This window comes from Pimephales promelas, chromosome 1, assembly GCF_988280905.1.
Source record: "Pimephales promelas chromosome 1, fPimPro1.hap1.1, whole genome shotgun sequence".
Classification (NCBI taxonomy): domain Eukaryota; kingdom Metazoa; phylum Chordata; class Actinopteri; order Cypriniformes; family Leuciscidae; genus Pimephales; species Pimephales promelas.
This window is the reverse complement of record NC_142769.1, coordinates 39,767,221-39,788,668: the sequence shown is the minus strand read 5'-3', so window position 1 is coordinate 39,788,668 and position 21,448 is coordinate 39,767,221. Positions and strand designations below refer to the sequence as shown.

Genomic DNA, 21,448 nt, shown 5'->3' with positions numbered 1-21,448 from the left:
TTTTAAAAACGTTTTTTGGGGAGTTTATGCGAAAGTTAAAGGCACATTCCATTTTATAATTTTGCAAACATTATGGGAATGTTCGTTTTGATTAATTTCTGAACATCCTGAAACAAGTTGGAACATTAAAAAAATGTTAGATGAACATTAGAAAAAAACAATGCAGATGTTAAAGCTACACTGTGTGATTTTTAGCGGTGACCCATTTAGCGGTGAATATACATACTGTATATTTTTGAAAGAATTAAGTGTTTTAGCTAAGAATAAACTAAAATAGTTACACAGTGTAGCTTTAATGTTGTGTTAACGTTTGAGAACATTTTGGACCAGTTGCATAAACATAGCCATCTTAATGTCTTCAAGTCCTCAGAACTACTATGACCAACTAGCAGTTAGTAATCAGTCCTACTGTTCGGTATCAAATTAGACCAATCTACGATTTCATGTTACCGACTTTATGCAACTGGCCCCAGATAATTTTGAAGTTCTATTAATGTAGAATAATATTTGTTCATAACTCTGACAGAACCTTGTCTGAACATTAGAACACAAATACTGTTATAATATAATACAAAAATAGTCCTTAATAAAATGTAGACCTATATGATCCCAACAGAACACGCATAAAAATGGCACCTTAAGAATTTTGTGGTCAATTTCAATGCTAAGAAAACTGTCTCAACACCACAATCCTCGTCCAATTCTATCCTGTATCAGAGATTAATGAAGCACAAAGAACATTCGTACCATGAAAATGAAAAAGATAAGCTCTAAACACTTCATTGTGCTCCTGCGCTCGCTTTGGCTTGAAGATGCGGATGTGTGCCTTTACTTGCAGGCACACAAAGATAAGTTAACTGCTTTTGGATTTATCTAAATGGAAAATGAGATCACAGTGCGCCCAAGAAGCCGGCACATCCAAACTGCGTTAATAGGTGCCCGCCCATTATAACCAGTATCTTCCATAACAGAAACTTCAGTTATATTTAATGTTGGGGCTTTAATGGTACCTAACAAAACATAGCCTAAAAATATGGTCCTATGTGTACAGAAAAAAACAGGTTTAGAGGAAAGAAAGCAGGACAGTACTGACAGTAAAATGTCTTATCTGATATTTATTTCAGTTACTCTTTTAGCAGTGTTGGCAAAACATAACAGTCTACAGCCTGCACAAAAGAGGAGATATGGGAGAGATTGGAAAGAGAAAAATGATGGAGGAAATGGAGGAGAGAGAGAGCAGACTGCACACATGGCAAACCGAATTAAAGATTTGGTACAAGCAGGAAAATTAGACCAAAGACCAAATATCCATTACAATGTCATAATTATGTTTTGACATAAAAAAGACAAACAAGAGATGCACACATCGAGAAGAAGCCATATCTTTGGGAAAGGCATGCCATGGAGAGGAGGTATGTTGTGGATGCTGATTAACTTTGCAGGATAAGAGGTGGAACAGAGCCACCGCATGCACCTGCTTTGGCTAGATTGGGGTGGGTGAAGGTACAGAGGAGGAAGTGAGAGTTAAGAGCTCAGAGTTCACACTGACGGATCCTTGCATAACACAATCTCCAGCTCTGTGCGGAATAGCTTCCCTCCGTCAGACAACGCCATGATGCTCTTCTTTGAGCTAGCCAGACTTTGAGGGTCAACGACCTAAAAGAGGACAAACATAGACGTCTATACTGTAAGAATTCAGACCAGTCATGTTTGTTGCTGAAATGCAGCATCAGTGCATCATTTTTTTAATGCTCACTAGGGCAGCATTAATACAGTAAAAATAGTGTAAAACTGTAATATTGTATATATTATTACAATTTTAAATTATCAGTTTACTATCTTAATATATTTTTAATTTGTAATTTATTCCTTTGAATTTTCAGCATCATCACTCCAGTCTTCAGTGTCACATGATCCTTTGGAAATCATTCTTATATGCTGATTTACTGCTAAAGAAACATTTCTTATTTATAATCAATGTGCTGCTCAATTTTTGTGGAAAATTTTTGAGAAAATATTTTTCAGGATTCTTTGATAAGTAGAAAAATCAAAAGAGCAGCATTTATTTAAAATAGAAATATTTTGTAAAATTACAAATGTCTTTACTGTCACTTTAATTTCATGTCGTATCCTTGTGGAATAAAAGTATTAAATTCTTTTTTTTTTAATCAACCCAAAACTTTTAACCAGTAGTGTATCGATATTCATAATTTGACATTTAAAAAATCTATTTAAAACCATTTTTTCAGCAATTGTAGTTTCAATGACCATTTTTTCCCACTCTGCAGCATTAAACTGTGTAAATGTCTTTTTTGAGGTAGCCTATACACTGTATGACCCTTTAGAAGCAGCTTTTGCGACACACTTTCAATTAAAAGATGTAATAGAGTGCTAAATTCCCATCCAACACCAAGTTACCATTTTATGTTTCTGGTATAGGTCTCTCAGCAGTGCATCCAATTCATGTTCATCAATGTAACCATTTCCATCCTGTTAAAGAAAAAAGGAGAAAAACAGCCCATTCAACAGCCCACATCTGACGGATCATATTCTAGATGTATTGCAGATGAGCAAATGCTCTAAAAAAAATACATCTTCCAGATGAAAAAACAAGCACATCAAATATATGTCAGTTATGCTTTGTGGTTGATATAGTAGAGTTAAAGTGTTATTTTTTGTTTATATGTGTGTATTATTAACTTAATTAATAAATTAACAAGAACACAAGCATGAGAAATATACACATTATCTGACCTTGTCATAAAAGTTGAAGATGACTTCAAATTCTTCAGCAGATAGTTTGAAGTTCTGGCAATAAAGAGAGGGGAAAAAACATTAGTTTATGCTCAATGTATGCGTGTGTAAAATAGACGGTTATTCTGTGGTGTAATATCAATCTCCCTTTAGATTTGATTTTGAAGGCCTGCATTTTCATAACTAGATCCTCCAAATCCTTTGGATTATAACAGAACAGTGCAGCGAGAGAGTGCACCTACTGTAAAAATCATGTGAGATATAGCACACAAAAGTTAACTGTATATCAGTTTACAACTTACAATAGTTTTACAATGCCTCCTGATTCACCTACTGAATGAATGTGCTCCTAGTATATTGCAAACATTAAAAACATGAACATACTAAAGAATCTAAGTTACAAATAACGCCAAAAAACAGCACATTTAAGTTGTATAATGTTATACATATTGTGTATTTTATATCATATGTAATGGTATAATGTAGGCATATAATGTATAACTTTATTTAATGTCACTATGTATTACCACCAGACCTAATTTCAATATGCTTTCATATTATTAAAAAATGACAGAAGTGTCATTCACAAAAAAAGACTGACTTAAAAAAGTTCATCACAGTCTGATGAGTCTTAACATTATTACTAATCATTAAAGTCAACATGACTTTTGTTAAATTAATCTATTTAAAAATATATTGTAAATAAAAATATATTAAAAATATTATTTTTTTAATGTGATGGGGAAATCACATTCATATACTATGTGCGTGTGTGTGTGTGCGTATATATATATATAGAGAGAGAGAGAGAGAGAGAGAGAGAATACAGTAAATGTGGAGAGACTGCGCCAGATACAGTACATCTCCAGGTTCAAGAATAATCTATGGAGATTATCATAACTACAGTAGGATTGAAGTAATCCCTATCAGCCCATGATCCCTGTGCCAGAAATCAGTTAGCAATCTGCTGTTAGGTTCACACACAGACAAAACCTATAAACACACATACAGTCGGAAAAAAACACAAACAAACCTAGGTACCCAAATACACATTTGCCTGTAATAATGCATGTTTCTGTATGCTACTGCCATTCTACCTAGCAATGGCCACTGGCCAGTGTATTCATTTTTGCTTCTCCTCCTCAGCTTCCAGCATTTCACACTTGCTACTGCTGCACTCTGTTTTTGCACATTTTATAATTCTAACCAACATTCTGCCCTTACACACCATATATTTTATGCTACACATGTCATTTGCACTGTACTGGTATTTGTACCTTTTTTGCCAATTTGCAACATTACAATTTGCTCTAATGGTTAGCTGATATACCACTGAGCTTGTTTACATGCACATTCTTAACCCAATGACAATGCATGTGGTCATGTAAAAGTGTTAACCTGTATTACTTTTCAGAAAAAACTAATTTTTGTCCCTTATCCCAATTTCGCCCAGTATCTAAATACATTAACCTGCCTTCTGAACTGAGAATGTGTGATATGTGACAGAAAAGCATCCTTACAGCAGATTTAAGCGTGTCCAGACAGAGTGAGCGTTTCACAGTAAGGGATGGGGAAATATATGGCTACAGTAGCAAACTGAATCTTTCTTGACTCAAGTAATTATAAAAATGTGTTTTCATCTCGTGCAGCCATGGTAGAAGTGGTGCAGTCAAAATACTGCTTATTTATTTAACATCACCTCACATCACAAGAATGATTAAGTTGACGTCACTACCTTAATTAAAAAATAAAGTCTTATAAACAAGGTTTATTTGCATTACCAGGTTAATTTAATGGGTTAATTCAAACAAGCTGATTTTTGTGAGTTATCAGCGTATCGGGGTGTATGTAATCATGCTCATTTCTAGTCCTGGAGGGATACAGCACCGCAGAGTTTAGGTTTGTTTGACTTGAAGTGGCGCTGCACAGACCGATCAGTGTATGACATCAAATCCTTCAAGCTTATTTGTAAACTACAGGTATGAGTTGGAACTAAACTCTGTAGAACATGTGGCCCTGCACTATACTTACATTTAAATAAAGGTGATTTATTTGGCAGACACTTTTAATCAAAAGGAGACAAACAAGCTTACATTGCATTGAAAGTTTACATGATCAGGTCATACATTCCCCGGGAAGCAAACACATGATCTTGGTGTTGCTAGCACCACACTACGAAGACTGCTTGATCTTACCTGAAACTTGAGCAGAAAATTCTCTTGCACAGGAAGCAGTCTAAAGACAAAATATAACATACAATATTATATGCAATATAAACAATATTGCATTAATATGCGACTCACTAGGAGTCGGAGGCCACCTCACCTAGCCATCTCGGACAATCCCAGTTTTCCATCACCATTCAGGTCAAACATTTTAAGCTGCAGGAAAAAAGCATAATTCAAAGAGCAGTTGTGTGTGTTGTGTATATGTGTGAATTGTGTGTGTCTACTCACTATGGTTTGTGTATAGTCATTCAGTTTCTTGTCATCGTAATGTCTGTTTGCTTTCTTCAACAGATCTGAGAGAAAGCCCTAGGGCAAAGAAATGATTTTATTTAGTAATGGATCTATAATAGCTATTTGAAGTTCTGTGTGACCTATTGAGTTGTACCTTCAGTTCATTGGATTCAATGTATCCGCTACGGTCATTATCATATTTTCTCCAAGCCTAAAAAATGAAACAATAGCATTAAAACAGACACCTCCACACATGTACAGATTCTTTGCCCTGCTAAGGTGAAACCGACAAGGTTTCAATCAAACATCAGATTTGTATGTGATTATATCATTGTCATCTTGATTAAACCAGTGAATTTAGTATTTGGGAATTACACTGGGATTACTGGTGAGCTAATCTAATGTGGAGGGATACCCACTTGCCCTGATTTGCCAGGATGTGTTATTGTGTGCATTATTGTACGTTTGTGTATTCCTCTGTAATGCTAGTAAAATATCTTCATTGTATCCACACATTTGATTTTCTACAACTCAGATGAACAGAATGAACATGTTTTGTATTATTTACAAAATCACCATGTTGTACAAATGAACCTCCATTAACCCAGTTACTCACACATACACACACTATGTTCTTTTAAGTATTGCAGTCCATTCATAATGGATAACCTACTGCAAATAGATCTTTCTAGCTCTCTCTTTCACACAGATGTAGATAAAAGCACCTCAGCTATTTAAAGATATTTCATGTTTACAATAAAACAATCATTTTTAAAACTAATGAATTTAAAAACTAATGTCGAGTTGAAATTCATTTCACTTCAAGTCTCAACAGATCAGGATATCTATAAGATATGGCAACAAAATAATCATTGGATGTTGTTGTGTGTTACATACTGCCATAAACTCTGCACTGGATCCCACAAACTGTCTGAAGCACAATAGAAAATTCTCCTCTGTTGGCAGGATCTGGGCCAGCTGTAAAAGATAAAGAGAGAAAGACAATCAAATCACTGTTACTCATAATATCATCACTGATTAAAAAAAATCAATAGTTTAATTATCAATAGAAAAAGTCTTGTAGTGCTGACTTGACATTAAATATACTGAACAGTCACTGAACATTTAATTATATATATATATATATATACATATAGTTTCTTGAAAATGTGCCAGAAATACAAGAAATATAATATAGTACAGTATATATAGTACAAGTACAAGACATATAATATAATAGTCAATGCATTGTTGTTCCTGTGAAATTTTCTATGCATTTTTGTTTTATAGTAAAATAAATTATGTTGCTGAGATTTGCCTTTGTTTTGTTCTTCCCTCATTTTTAAAATCTTTAAAAAAATATATAAAATATTTTTCTCATATTTTTAATGTTTTAATCAAACTTGTAGGGTCATTAAAAATCACTTTTGCCCACTACTATGTATTACTTATAATATAAACATCAAATATACTTGAAATTAACTGTGCATTCTTTTCTTAACCGCTCCATTTTGACTCCAGTCTGTAATTCCACTGAATGGGATTTCAGCACCATGGACAGCCGCACAGTGGAGCACAAAGCTCTTATCCAAAGCAGTGCTTTTGCTACACGATCAACCAAGTGCTGCTGTCTGAGTTGATGCCTGGTTAGAAAGCCTGCAAGAGCTGGATAGGGATGAGAGACCATTTCACGCACTTGGTTATCTATTCCGGGCCTCAACAGAGGAGCTCATCAATGCTGAACTGCTGAAGGGACACTAAACCATACCAAACCGAAAAGTTAGTAAAGCTCTGAAACCATCAGTCTATGACAAGTTCCACCTCTGAATGCACTGACACACAAACTTGGGGCCTGGAAGAACACCTTCTGTCTATAAAAAGCGAAAGATTTAAGCCTTACAGTCCAAGCAATGATTTGTTTGATTGAAGGATGTGGATAGTATTACTAGATAGAGGACAAAAATAATTTTATAATCATCTAATGGTTATTATATATATATATGTGTGTGTGTGCATGTGTGTGTTTGATGGATCAAAGCAGACATCATTTCAGTTTTCAATGTAATTCTAATATTTTGATTTGGTGTTCAGCAAAAATTACTTATTATCAGTCTTGTGCTGCTTTCTTTTTTGAATTATTTGATGAATAGAAAGTCCAAAACAAGCTTTATTTGAAATTAGTAGCACTTTTTTCATTCTTGCTGGGATGAACAATAATAATTTGTTGTTAGTACCTTTTCAATATTGTAAAAAGCGAACGTCTCTTTTCTGTTGATTTCTATTCCTCTGCGAAAAGAAACTAACAACAAATTATTATTGTTCATCCCAGCAAGAATGAAAAGAGTGCAACTAACATCAAAAGACAACTTCAACATGCTGATACCTCACTACCAAAGTCAAGCAGAAAAGCAGATAACAGATACGATGATCCCAGCATGGCTAATCTGAGCTTCTATCTTAGATTCACACGCAACACACAGAAAAACCAATTATTGACTCATTCAAGCCTTTCAAGATAAAGTGGCAAATTTGAGATTGTGTACCAGATTGTGTGAGTGAAAAACAGTGAACATTCAAACATACCACATATGGACCACGTATGGATTTTGTTCAATGTCATTTACAATTTCTAATACAGTGAGATTTGCATGATGCAGATCATTTGAATATAATGCCACCACATCCCTTCTGCATTAACTGCAGGATCTCCTACTAACTAAGCTTTAATCTGCTTCACGGAGAGGCTCTTCTCATAATTTCAAAACCATTTTACCTCCACTAAGCTATATAGGACTGACAAATAGGTAAAGGGAAAGAAATGTAAACGCTAAAACCATTTCAAATCAACCAGCCAAAAAAAGTCAATAGCTCCATAACTGAAGCAGACTGATATTAATTGGCGAAAGGAAGGAGCTCAAATGTTCATGTGGTCTCTGTGAATGGATTAGTGTGGTTTTTCTTCCAACATAAATCATTTTATCCATTCGCTCGTGCCGTCATCATGATGGACGTCGCGCCCCAATCCTCTCCCTCCCCCTCATCCATCTCTCCCTCCACTCATTCTTCTCACTGCCCCTCCCTTCGTCATTCCATCATCCCCTCGATAGATGCCACCTTCTGCCCTCCTTCAAACTCCTAATCTGCCCTCATTGTGCTCTTTATATTTCCTCCTGGTGTTCCATTAATCTCAGAACAGTCTCTCTGCAGAGCTCCAAACCATTGCTTTGGTGGTGAAAAAGGGTGGGAATTTACCTCTGACATCTCAATCTTCCCATCACCGTTCTCATCGAATTTCAGCATGAACTCCTTCATCCTGTCTTTGAACGAAGCATTTGAAGGATCCTGAAAACAAACATGTCTGACATGTAAAACAGCACCGTTCCTACTTCAATTAAGTCAACAAAAAAAAAATGTTCCAAGTGAATAGTCACTGAAAAAAATCTTTAAAGCATGCCATGCAGAAACTGTATTGACATTAGAAAACATCAGCCAGATGGTATCTGCTCAGATGGCATGTGCATTAGGCTAGATTAATATAAGCATTTCATTCTGCAGTTCTTAATAACTGTATGTGACATTCAGATCACCGCTTACAACTGCATCTGATGTTTTTGCCGTAATTAACGAACACACACAATGTGTAACTCACCACACTTTTGCGTGCTATCTCGAGCTCACGGATGAAATGTTCCAGTTCCTTCCCTTCAATGCAGCCATTGCCTAGAAGAAAATAACTTAAGTTCATTTATTTAATTATGATTTTAAACTGAACATCCAAGACACACAGATACTGTTCAACTCACATTGTCTGATCTAACTTGACAATCATTTCCTCTTTATAAATGAAATAAGGGGATTGTCAGTTCTTGTCTTGTTGATTTAAAATGCTGAAGGACAGATAAATTCAATCAGCTAATGAGGGATTTTACTCATATTTTCTTTAGAAAAAAACGTCTGCTTTGTTCAGGGAAAATTATTGCATCTCAGACAGTTTGCAGTTTCTCAGTCTAGTCGTTTTTAAATGGATCTATTTCAATTTAATAAAAAATAGCGATTTCCAATGTGCAGATTTCAACAACTACTTGAATTCTCTGATGAAAAACCAGCTTAAGATCATTTGCTGGTCTTTAGTGGGTCTCCCACCCTGACAAGGCTGATGTTTGCTGAGTTCTGTAAACTTTTTTTTAGATGGTCATGCAGATTGCTTTGATTGGTTAAGCAAAACAGGTTTGATAGGCTAGTAGATACACCTACTGTCTGAAAGTCTGTAACAAGATGATTATGAAACTCCATGCTAAGCCTAAACCAGTTAAATATGGTTTGATGGTCTTATCTGGCCTCCTATACTGGTCATTCTAGTCTGTTGGCTGGTCTCATAATTAGTCTTGGGTAGTTTTCAGCAGGTTAGACTTGAAAACCATCTGGCTGACCAGATAATCCAGCTGAGTGCCATCTTTGCCAGGTTGACCAAATGAAGAGCAAACTGGGAGGCCAACTTAAACTAGCAAAAAGCAGCGAAGCATCTTAGGTTGTTTTTTTCCCCCTCCCCAGCTGGACTGGTTCTCTTTCAACCCCCACCCATCCCTTTTCATCTTCGAAGTCTTTTAAACGCTGACACACAAATCAATTGGAAGGAAAGATTCAATTCCAGAGTGAAATCAATAATGCCAACAATGCCTGTGGGGCATAATTTACAGAGACAAACTCGACCCTAACGCTGGAAGAAGTTAACAGGGCGATAGCAGGCAATCATCCCACTGGCGCTTTTTCAATTTCCCTGAATTATTCAAGAATACGCTTGTGCGTAAAACTGCATTGCACATTGCACGAGGATTCAACTTGAATTAGTGTCCCGCTAGAGCAGTGTTGCCAGGTCCCACAAAACAAGCGAATGTTTCTGAACAAAACGATCCTAAAACATCACTTTATGTGGGTCAAGCAAAACATACAATTACATTCGGGAAATGAGAATCCCCCTAAAATTTCTCAACCTACGACAGTCCATTAATATTCAAAAGAGACTCAATAAGCTTGAATTAAACGGGTGTGGCAACTGCTCAAGTACTTGCATTAACTTTTGTTCATTTTGAACGTATTAACTCAATGAATTACTTTCCAATAAGTGTGGACTAATATGAAACTTACATAAAAATAGCCTACAATAAAAACGTAGTGTGTGTGCGGTAGGCTAGCACAAAGTAAACATGTTTTTAACCAGAAAATAAACGAGTAGAAACAAAAGAATATAGGCCAAAAATATATAGGCTATATAAAATGCATTTTAAAGGTTTGATTCTTTTTTTTTTTTTTTTTGACAAAAATATATCAGATATATTTCTCCATCAGTAAAAACTGCGTACACCCAGAGACTCTTTCCAAAAGCATAGCTCATATTGACGAAATCTACTATTAATTAGGCTACTTATTTTTTTTAAATCATTATTATTTTATATTATTAACATAAAATGTACAGGATATAAGCTCAAATATAATTATACAAGTTTTATAGCCTATCATTTTAATTGTAAGTCATAAATCAAATGCAATACATAAATCAGGGTAAGTAGCCCAATAGGCTCTGACGTACGACTAAATTAAGAACGCTTTTCGTCCCGGGACGTTACACTCACCGTCAGCATCAAATTTATTCCAAATGTCTAGAAACTGGGTGGCAGTGAGTTCCGCCAGGTGCAGAGAAATGGGCTCTGGTGCTTTATTTGCCATATCCAGCCTACAGTTTTCTCTCCCTTAGTTTTTTTTTTTCGTCTTTGTCTTTTCTTCTTCTTCAAAAAAACAAATGCCCTGTCTTTGAAGCACTCCTCTACCCCTATGCGAGTCACTGGAATTAACCCGACAGAGGCAGCAGTTTTAAACCCCCCACCGCCACTGTTGAAGCGTGCAGTTCACACACTCACCAAAAGGCGGCGGTATATTATAGCGCGTTATTATAACAGCTTCTGCAGTCGAATTCATTCATATCTGTACTCTAGGAGCATCACAGCGGGATTATGGAAATTAATTCAAATGTTCGCAAATCCTACGGGCTCGCATGCTTCCACGAGCAGAAAATAGCATCAAAGATTCCTAAAGTATATTGACAGTGACCAACATTGCCTGGAGTCGCTTAGAAAGATATGGGAGGCTTTATATAAAATTTAGTAAGTCATTTTATGTATCAACATAATAAAGTGTACTCTTTAACAGAAAAATGTTATGTATATATCAACATAATAAAGTGTACTCTTTAACATATAAACATAACATATAGATAGATAGATAGATAGATAGATAGATAGATAGATAGATAGATAGATAGATAGATAGATAGATAGATAGATAGATAGATAGATAGATAGATAGATAGATAGATAGATAGATAGATAGATAGATAGATAGATAGATAGATAGGTGATGGATGGATGGATGGATGGATGGATGGATGTTAGCCTGTTGTGTATGAATCTATAGGGGATGTGGAATTTTCATTCCCTGCCCCCTCTTTCAATGAACATATGAACCAATGAACATATCAGGATATTTATGGGGGAAAATGAAAGAAAGAGAGAGAGAGAGAGAGAGAGAGAGAGAGAGAGAGAGAGAGAGAGAGAGAGAGAGAGAGAGAGAGTTTGGGGAAGCACTGGGATTACAAAATGATTAGGAGACATATAGAGAAACTGTAAAGGCATGGCAGTAATATGCCATAAAAAGCAATCTCTGTATTGCACATAAACTAAATTGGTATCATTTATTCATCAAACACACACTTGTCTTAGCAGTTTGGACAGAAGGATGCTTACATGTCTCTGCAGGTCCTGGCTGAGTTGGTGAATAATCTTCAGCATATTTTCATTACCTTTGAAAAGTCTGTTGTAATCCTGACATGATTGGTGATGATGAGAGCCACTTGTAGAAGGATATGCTGGCGAGCCCCTTGAAACTGCACTTACGCACTCACTGCAAGAGAGGGAGAATGAGAGCAGAAACATTTAACAGATTAAAAAGGGGCAGTAAGAAGGTTGGCAGAGATTATAAAAAGATGTTAAAGTGTTCTCATATGTATCATTCAGAAATTAGGGGTCAGTAGGATTTTTAAAAATGTCTTGCTCATCAAAGCTGCATTTATTTGCTAAATATTTCTTTCTGGAAAAATAAAAAATTGTGAAAAAATAAAATAAAAAATTGTATTAAAACAAATTAAATACCTGTTTCCTATTTAAATACATCTTAAAATGTAATTCAGTGATGAAATTCATTACTTCAGTCTTTAGAGTCACACAATCCTTCAATAATCATTCTAAAGCTCAAAAAGCTTGAAAATAGATCTATTATTATGATCCATGTTAAAAACAGTCGTTCTACAAAGCATTATTGTAGAAAAAGTGACAATTTCTTTAAGATTCTTATTATAATGCATCAAAGAAAGTATCTTTTGTTATCTTAATAACCCCACATATTTTGACAGTAGTGCATTTAGTTTTAGTGAATACGTTTAACAGTTCAACAGCAAATTCTATCATCCTGTTTTTTCTGCATGCAAATGATGACCAGATCATCATCATTTTTCATCAAAAAAACAAACAAAAAAAAAAACAGTGCACAACCAGATTTTCCATAATCCAACTAAGTGACAGTGATCACTGTCCTTCTGCCACCACAAAACATGACCTGATGCAACAGATTGGCACATGTTGTCCAGTGTTAGAGGGCAGCAAAGGGAATCACATACGGTGCAATCTGCGAAATGTGCCCACATATGTAGAATGTCATTCGTTTGAACAAATGAAACATATGTGCTTGCCTTGATCCTCTCCAAAGTCAAGAATAAGCCGTGCCACTTCTGCCATATTCATGTGTTCTCTGATAAGCACCTCCTACTGCATTACTGACCATCAGAATATTCACACTCAGCAATGACAAAACACGCACAGGGAAGTCACTTAACTTCAACTACACACTCTTAAGAATATAGGTTTTAAAAAAGCTTCTGGTGTAAAAAATATCTGATGTTTCAAAGTCCCCAGGATGACTTCCACTAGAAGAAAAGGTTCTTCTATATAGAACCCTAAATGGATCTGTCAGAATCTTCATCTAACCTTTTAGGGGTTCCCATCATTTTATTGAATTAGTTTTAATTTATTTTATTTTAATTCATTTTCAATTTTAATTAAATTATGAATAAACCACAGCCCATAAACACATTATCACTAGATTTAAAAAACAAAACAAAACATTAAACATGAAATTATTATGCAATCACTGATGACATTTCTTCTTAGAACATTGTCAACATTAAGGGTTCTTTAATATTGAGTCAAGAACCCTAGGTTTCTATATACAAACCCACTAACAATAGTCTATTTTCCAGTAATCTATTAGTATTACTAATATGTTTTTTTTAAAAAGGAATCAATCTCCAATTAGTCAAATAATAAGAAACATATAGTGAAAAATGGTTCGTAATGAAGACAAAAGGCTTCTTCTTCAGAACATAAGGTAGCAACAAATCATGGAATAGCCTTTTTAATAGTGTAATAGGCGATGCATGTTTGATTGACAGGATAGACATGGAAAAGAGAGATAGAAAATGTGAGAGATTTTAATCAGTATTAAATAACAGATTTCCAGTTTGAACAAAGCTTAAAAAGCAAATGTTCAATTTAGTCATTCTACTGAAAGGGTTGTGTGTGCTGCTGACTAAACAAAAACTGTGTATGCGCCACTCAGACTGCTCAGGCTGAAGCTAAAGCGCGCGCACACACACACACACACACACACACACACACACATAACTTTTAAATTACAGCTGGCCTTTTTTTTTTAAAGAAAGAGAATCATGCGCACACACAAAGAAAAGGTGAATATATTTACTGTCTGGAAAATGTGTGCAATGTTTCTTATTATATTTAGAAATGATTGAAGAGAAAATGTACAAATGACTGACTTAGATCTCACCATTCAACAGAAGCAGCACTGCAAACATAACTAATATCTTATCTATATCATTTTTATAACACTCCACAAAATATAACACTTTCTTTAATATATCACATCTTGGCATGTATCCTAGATATAACTCAGTACTAAGACCAGTTGTTTCCCCATAACAAATCTCAGATCAGTTTAATGTTTAACTCATAATGCATTTCATTCCTCTTGGAAGAGAGTGACATTAGAAAGAGGTTTTAGAGCATTGGATTTAATATCCAATATGAACATGTGGCATATGACAAGATTTCAGTGAGAGATATTATTGTGAATAATCTCATAGGCTGTGAAGATCTTAGCGAAATAATGTTTGAGCATGTGCAAATGCGTGGCACTTCAAAGCAGTATTTACTGAATTCTTTAGGAAAATGTGTTCATAGAAAAAAAAAAAGTTAAGCCGATAGTTGATGAGGCTGAGGAAGGAACATCCATGAAAATCCCACTCCAACTAAGAATCTGTCCATAGTCCTGATTGTTTATAAACCACAAAAGGCTTGCACAGCAGTTCCCCGCTCCTGTTCTGCAGAGTGTAAAATTGACTCTAGTATAGTATGTGTTTCTGTTTGTAAATATATGTCTTACTACATCAAAATGCTAATGCAGCCCATCCTATACATGTTAATGAGTGTGCTCAAAGCTTTAACAGCAGTCATGTGCAGGCAAACGAAAAACAATAGCTTTATTTAGTCTGCTATTCTGTTTTTTTTTTTTTTTTACAAGTACGACAAGGTTTTTAACTAAAAATTTGTAACTTTTTATGCGTTTTGGCCATTAATTTACACGACAACGCGTTTTGGGTGCCTACAAATGCGTAATATTGAAAGCGGTCTCCATGTAAACAAAAAAAAAAAAATACTAGAATCTCTGAAAACGATGACGTCATGCACATACGTAATTATGTGTTCAATCTAGTGTTTCATCGTCATCTCTGGCAACAGAACAGCATCATTAATTGTTTTCACGGATTCGTGTGAATTGAATGGTGTCATCTGTACCTATGCGGAAAACTCCTTCTCTGGTTTAAGCATATCGTTGTTGTGTAAAGGAACCCTAATTTTAAAGATTAATAATTTGTAGATTTAAAAAAAAAATGGTTGCCTGGGAAAGTGGTAAATTATGCAGTTATACAAGTTGTTGTGTGGCTCAACAGCTTATTGTCTAATCTTCGAATTTGTTAATATTCTAAAAAGAAAGAAAATACTTTTTTAAGCTTTTGCATTTCAACCTACTGTCTTTCACTATTTATTTTGTGTGTTTATTAGTTTAGATGGAAACTGAATCAAATGATTGGATGAGGTTAGTGTTGGGAGATAAGCAGAAAGCCGCAGATCAGATGCATATGCAAGTACAACTCACTCTTGCTGTGCAGAAATCCATCCATGCTAAATAATAATCATAGATAAGACCGTTCTTCACTTACAAGAAATGAGAAGACAACGTGTGGGTGTGATAAGAGAACTTGTCAGATATTTACCTTCACAAGACACTTCTCCACATATTCGTAGACATTTCCATAAACACATTTCTGGACAGAAAAAAGGCCATACGTTGTTCACTGTCTTTTGTTGGATCACTCAGCCAGATCCACATCTGCCAACATAAAAAATGTATAACTCAGATGACATAGCCACTGGCTCACACTTGACTATTATTATATTCAGGGTACATGCAGTGAGTTAAAGTCAAAACCTTTACTTAGAGTGGTGAATATTGAAATGGTCACAATATTTATTAAGAAAAAGGAGCAAATCCATTCCAAAATTTGTGCTGGCCAGATCAATAGGCCTACTTATTTTTTTAAAATACTTTATGTGAGGACAAAATTCAACAGTGAAACTAGGAGCGAAAAAAAATTTTTAACCTCAGATATACAGTACTCTTACAAATGTTCCCAATAAAGCAATGAACACTATAATAATATGACCCTGCTTGTAAATGATTTCTACTGCTTAAGTACTGTAGGTGTAAGCATGTATAAGATGATTATTTTCATCTCAAGGCAAGCAAATGGTCCCAAATTCTAATATATATATTCTTGCTGGCTTATTTGCACCAATAAAGTTGTATTACACACAAGTGCCAAACATATATGATGTACTCAACCATACACTCCTGGGCAAAAACAAATTTGGCCAAGCCAAAAATATTTGTTCCAATAAATAATGGTCTTTTAATGGTTTTAACCATTTAAAATCACACCACACTAGACAGGAAATTAGGACCAGACCAAAACATGAGCCTGATGGACTCGGTCTTGGTTGTGTTTGCAATTTGGGCAGGAGCATTGTCTTGCTGAAAAATAACATCTGATCATTCCTCTTCAGATAACAAATTTTCATTTGTGGCAAGCAAGCCATTCTGCAATATTATCTTCTATTCCAAAACATTAAATGAACATCCAAATCAAATGGTGGAGATGCATTTAATATTATTTTTCAAGACATCGCTCAGGATCATCACCATGCAACTCAACTTCATTGTGATTCATCACTCTATAACTTTCCATATTCAGCCCAAAACATTTTGTTGTTTTTATATGACAGTCATGGCTTTTTAAGTAATGTATTTGCTTAAATGTTGCTAATTTCCTGACCAATAATTTGAGGTTAAGATAATTAAAAGCTTAGTCTTCAGCCATTTTGGGCTTGGCCCTTTTTCTTTGTATACCAGCCAATATGTACATCTAGTCCCATTCAACCTTACATTTTGACAACAGTTATTTGCTATTTAGGGCTTTACCAACTAGATATTTTAAAGAAAACACTCCATATATGTCCATTAAAGAAAAAAGTTTTAATAAATCAGACAGGACATTCAACTTGATCAAGGCAACTCATATAATTTCAACTATTTAAAAGAAATAAGCAATGAAATATTAAAATAAACACGATGAACTGCATATGCAATCATATGCACCATATTAAAGGGTAAAGAAAGATTTTCCCCAGTATAAATATATAAAACAAAGGTATTCTGTTTTCCATTATAACCAATATATCCTAAATGTGCACTGTGGCACTGGCACAAACTGAAGCTGCAGCTTTAACTGAAGTAAACTCAGGAAAGACTATAGTCAAACATAGTCAAACTCAAAAGTTTTCCCAGAGGATATAGCCATAAAGGACTAGCATTATGTGCTCTATTCAACCTGCATGAGCACATGCAGCTGCTGTCGGATGACAGCAGAATTGAAGGAAGACAGGAAACGAGGTAATTCCCCTCTGAGAAGTTCCTCTAAAGGTACAAACTGCAGAACCTGCCTCCCCAGCTTAAGTTTAACTTTCTTCATGTTCTCCATCACGTCCCGGAGAAAGTCCAGCAGCCGGGGTAGGGTTGAAGGTGGAGAGAAACCCATACACACAAGAGCAGCAGGAGGCCAACCAGATAAGCAACGGAATGTAATGTAACTAAAGCACAGGTGGAGTGTGAAAACTAGGCCGGAGGTGAAACGTGTTAAGGCCGAACACAAGGGGATCACCAGGGTTGACCCAAGACGCTGGTTCTGCAGAGCAAAGAGCACAGCGTTCAGAAGCTCAAATTGATAGTCTGGTTGTCCGTCGTGCAACGTGGAATCCCGTCCATCACAACAGGAGGGTCCTTGCAAAAACTCTGGCTGGAATCGAATGCCTACAAGTGTGCCATCACACCATGACTGGCTTCCCAGCACCAAACAAGATGTCACATCCGGATGGCTGCAAATCTCAGATAAGATGCTTACAGGGGAGTCAATCCTGCAGGAGTTGCATATTGGCATGACTCTGTCAGAATGATTCCCCGTCTTGACCCTCAGCTTCTCTTCTAGAGCTTCATTCAGGAAGTCTAGCATTTCTTGGTCACAGAAGGTGGAACTGCAGACTTTGGGCAGGGAAGCTCCCTCAAGGGCAAACCAGGAGCCCAAATCGCACTCATCCAATGGGCCACTAAGTACAACCCCACATCCTTCTTTACCCGCAAGATGCTTCTCTATTAATTCCCCATAACTTCCTTGAGCAAGGCGGTGCTTCCATCCCTGAAGTTCCATCTCCTTGCGCTGATTGAAAGATCCCATTTGCTTCCTCTCAAAGTGTTTTACCCATCTGGCCACACCACCACGACAAACCCAGCTTTTCCGGGGAAGATAGTGAACATTGAAACGTTTCGTGTAAAACTCTGCTGCATATTCCCTGAGCTGCTCCAATTGCCTGCGCTGTTCTATGCTCATGTCTACAAAAAGCCTGAGGTTCTCCTGGATTGTGTTAACTTGCAGAGCATGGAAAAAAGTGCATATCTCTTCATGCTGACTTAGAAATGAGTCCGGAATGCAGTGGCGGGGAAAGAGCGCCACCGTGGATGACAAGTCTGGCCCGTAATTACGGATTAACTTTGAGAGCAATGGTCGAATTTGTTCTTTGGCCTGATAGTCCAAGCACACTATATACAGTTCTGAATTTCCAGACTTGCTTGTGCCTGGCTTGAAGACGTTCACGGAACGGAAGCAGCATGCAAGGAGATACAGCAGACAGACAGATGAGTGTTCAAATAGTGTGAACATCTTCAGAACAAACGAGCCTCCGGTTCCCAACAGCAGCAGCGCACAAACGGCTTCGCAATATTGTAGTGGAGCAACTAATCTCTCCTGCTCTCCTGGGTCTCCCTGACAGTCAAAGCTTCCATCTGCTGTAACCAAATCAACACTGCGCATATTGCTCACAAATCTTGGCAGTTCCAGCAGATGCTTCTGAAGCATTATGTCGCCCGTGTTGTCGGATCCGAAGAACCACCAAGGCAGAGTGTGTGCGATGAGTCTGTCATCTGTAATAGTGCAGTCACGTCCGTTGGCTTCGTAGTATGGATTTAAAGTGTTCGCAACCCAGTTCCAGTCGCAGTATAGGCCACTCGTCTTGAGGAAGTGATTCAGAGCTGATATGAAGGCACCAGGGGCTTCACACAAGTGTATGGAGCTCAACTCGCCACTCTTCAACGCATTGTCAGGAAGAAGGTTAAAAGTGCCAAGGATCTCATAGAACTTGGCCCAAGCCTGCGTGCATAGCTCTGCGTTGGTTGTGGAGCGAAGGTGGGCTGTAACGCCGCCTGCTCGGTTGGTGAAACAAGTATGCTGGTGCCATACTGACAGATCTTTATCGCTGAGTTGATTCTTCACTTCATTTAGTGATCTCTTCAGAACCTGCAAACGTGGGTGATTTGCATAAGGATCACAGAGCACCACACTTGGGTCAGGCAACATCCATTCTCCTCCAGCAGGGGGAACATAACCTCTAACCTTGTTGAAGAGCTGGTGAACCTCAGCACATATTTCCTCGTCACAAGTTTCAAGGGCATTTGATTTTTCTGGTGCTGTTCTTTTCCTCCCTCCCCGGCCCCGGTTCATCTTTCAAAGCTTTGTTCGGTGACATCAATCACTCAACAAAAAAACCCCTGTAAAAGACAAAAACAATCAATCAAGATTTTCATTAGCACTATAACATGGCAGAGTATGAATAGGATATTATGAAGGGATAGTTGTGGAAATTCTGTCATTTACTCATCGTCATGTCTTTCCAAACCTGTATGATTGTCTTTCTTCTGTGGTACACACAACAAAATGACATGTTTTGAAAAATGCTGGAAATCAATGATAAAATGTTTTTGGTTACCATTGCATGAAACATCTCTCAAAATGTATTTTACGTTCCACAGAACAAGATACAGGGTTGAAATGACAGCAGCAAATGACAAATTTAAATGTTTGAGGTAAATATAACCTTAAATTGTAATGCCAGTAACTGCTTGAATGTTTTTAGGGAGTTCCTACTAACAATCCTAAGCTTTATATGTTGAAATATGATACTGATATATGACTCACTGTTGTCTCACAAATTTCATGCATATTTGCGTGCTCAGATTTATTTATTTATAAAGTGCACGTGTCAATGCAAAACCCGCAGGCAATGGGTCAAACAACATGTTATCTCTCTGATATGCTCCATCAAAATTACTTTTTGAGATTCATTGAATAATTAGCCTATGTTGTTTTGCCACGTTAGAATGAATAACGTGTTATTACAGTTCTCTATAAAATTGATATTTTGGTGGGTGATTCGATTTAGGGTTACAATTTATATGAAAATGTTAGGTTAGAGCCTGCAACATGGTCAACCCTTGTTATATTTTTGTCACCTTTTTAAAGCAATTTTTTTTTTTTGCCTTCCCTGGCTCATTTTAATGGTCCTGCAGTGTAAGAAATGTTTGTTGTTGTTTTTTAACATAAATTAAAACGGCAGATTATATCATAGTATCTCAATAAATACTGGTTACAAAAGCTGCATGTACAACAATAAAAAACTGTTTAAAATGGTTTAGGTGGAATATAGCCTGTCACACAACTTCCCAACAGTATTTAATGTCAGCTTAAGCTGCCTATTTATTTCCAGTGATGCAATTTCTTTTCATTCAGACAAGCTTATGATTTTCTCTGTGTTTCTATAAACCAACAAAAGTATGTCAATGACACATTAGGGGAAAGAACTGTGTTTTCATTTCTAAGAATTGTGGCTTGTATCTCACTGTCTGGCTAGCTAGCAAACAAGCTAACAAGGTTGCATTATCTTAGCAATGGAAAATAAACCTTCGTCCAAAAATTAGGGTTTAATTTATGACTTTTACAATGTTATTTTACTAACCGCTTCTTAATATCAACCGAATATCCGACAGAGCGGACATATTTACGCTATCAATGCAATGGAAGTGTGTGGCTAGTTTAGGGAAGATTTGCAGGAAAATACGATGTGTCGATTACGGCCTGCTAAATTGAACTGGATCACTAAAAACAAAGTAGATTTTAGCATTTTGCTTTTTTGAATTTATGTTTTCCAGAATTCGATGTCAAGATACTAACAGAATGAGATCTGCTTGTGCTTACCGACCTACGGTTTCTCGCTTCCTCGTGCATGCCTCAGTGTTATGAAACGCGACACTCGCTTACAAGCTCGGTTGTGACAGGAGGGGGAGTGACTTTCAGACAGACACATATATTTATCGATTTAAATTAATTGCGAAGGCTAAATTGAGTTGTTGAAATTAAATTGTTAATGTTTCCTTCAGCATTTATTCTCTCTCTCTCTCTCTCTCTCTCTCTCTCTCTCTCTCTCTCTCTCTCTCTCTCTCTCTCTCTCTCTGTACAGCAAGTAGTGAGAAATAGTTGACTGTTTTTTTCCCCTAAAAAATTCTCAAAAACTCATTCAACAGTTGAAGGAAAATGTTTAATAATGACA

The 21,448-nt window shown here is 36.4% G+C and overlaps 2 protein-coding genes across 2 annotated transcripts; both read right to left on the bottom strand.

The window, feature by feature from the left end:
- Positions 1-1,097: 1,097 nt before the first annotated feature.
- Positions 1,098-11,425, bottom strand: calb2b (calbindin 2b). Its single transcript, XM_039659957.2, has 11 exons — positions 10,844-11,425; positions 8,863-8,933; positions 8,466-8,555; positions 6,111-6,191; positions 5,368-5,424; positions 5,211-5,288; positions 5,080-5,135; positions 4,950-4,989; positions 2,755-2,808; positions 2,419-2,490; positions 1,098-1,656 (listed from the first exon to the last, which is right to left on the bottom strand). Exons 1-11 carry the CDS (start codon positions 10,935-10,937, stop codon positions 1,540-1,542), a joined length of 810 nt encoding a protein of 269 aa, XP_039515891.2. The 5' UTR covers positions 10,938-11,425; the 3' UTR covers positions 1,098-1,539.
- Positions 11,426-16,972: 5,547 nt separating this feature from the next.
- On the bottom strand, positions 16,973-21,311 carry cmtr2 (cap methyltransferase 2). Its single transcript, XM_089129674.1, has 2 exons — positions 21,097-21,311; positions 16,973-19,613 (listed from the first exon to the last, which is right to left on the bottom strand). The coding sequence occupies exon 2, from the start codon at positions 19,564-19,566 to the stop codon at positions 17,338-17,340; it is 2,229 nt and encodes a 742-aa protein (XP_088985800.1). The 5' UTR covers positions 19,567-19,613; positions 21,097-21,311; the 3' UTR covers positions 16,973-17,337.
- Between the last annotated feature and the right edge of the window lie 137 nt (positions 21,312-21,448).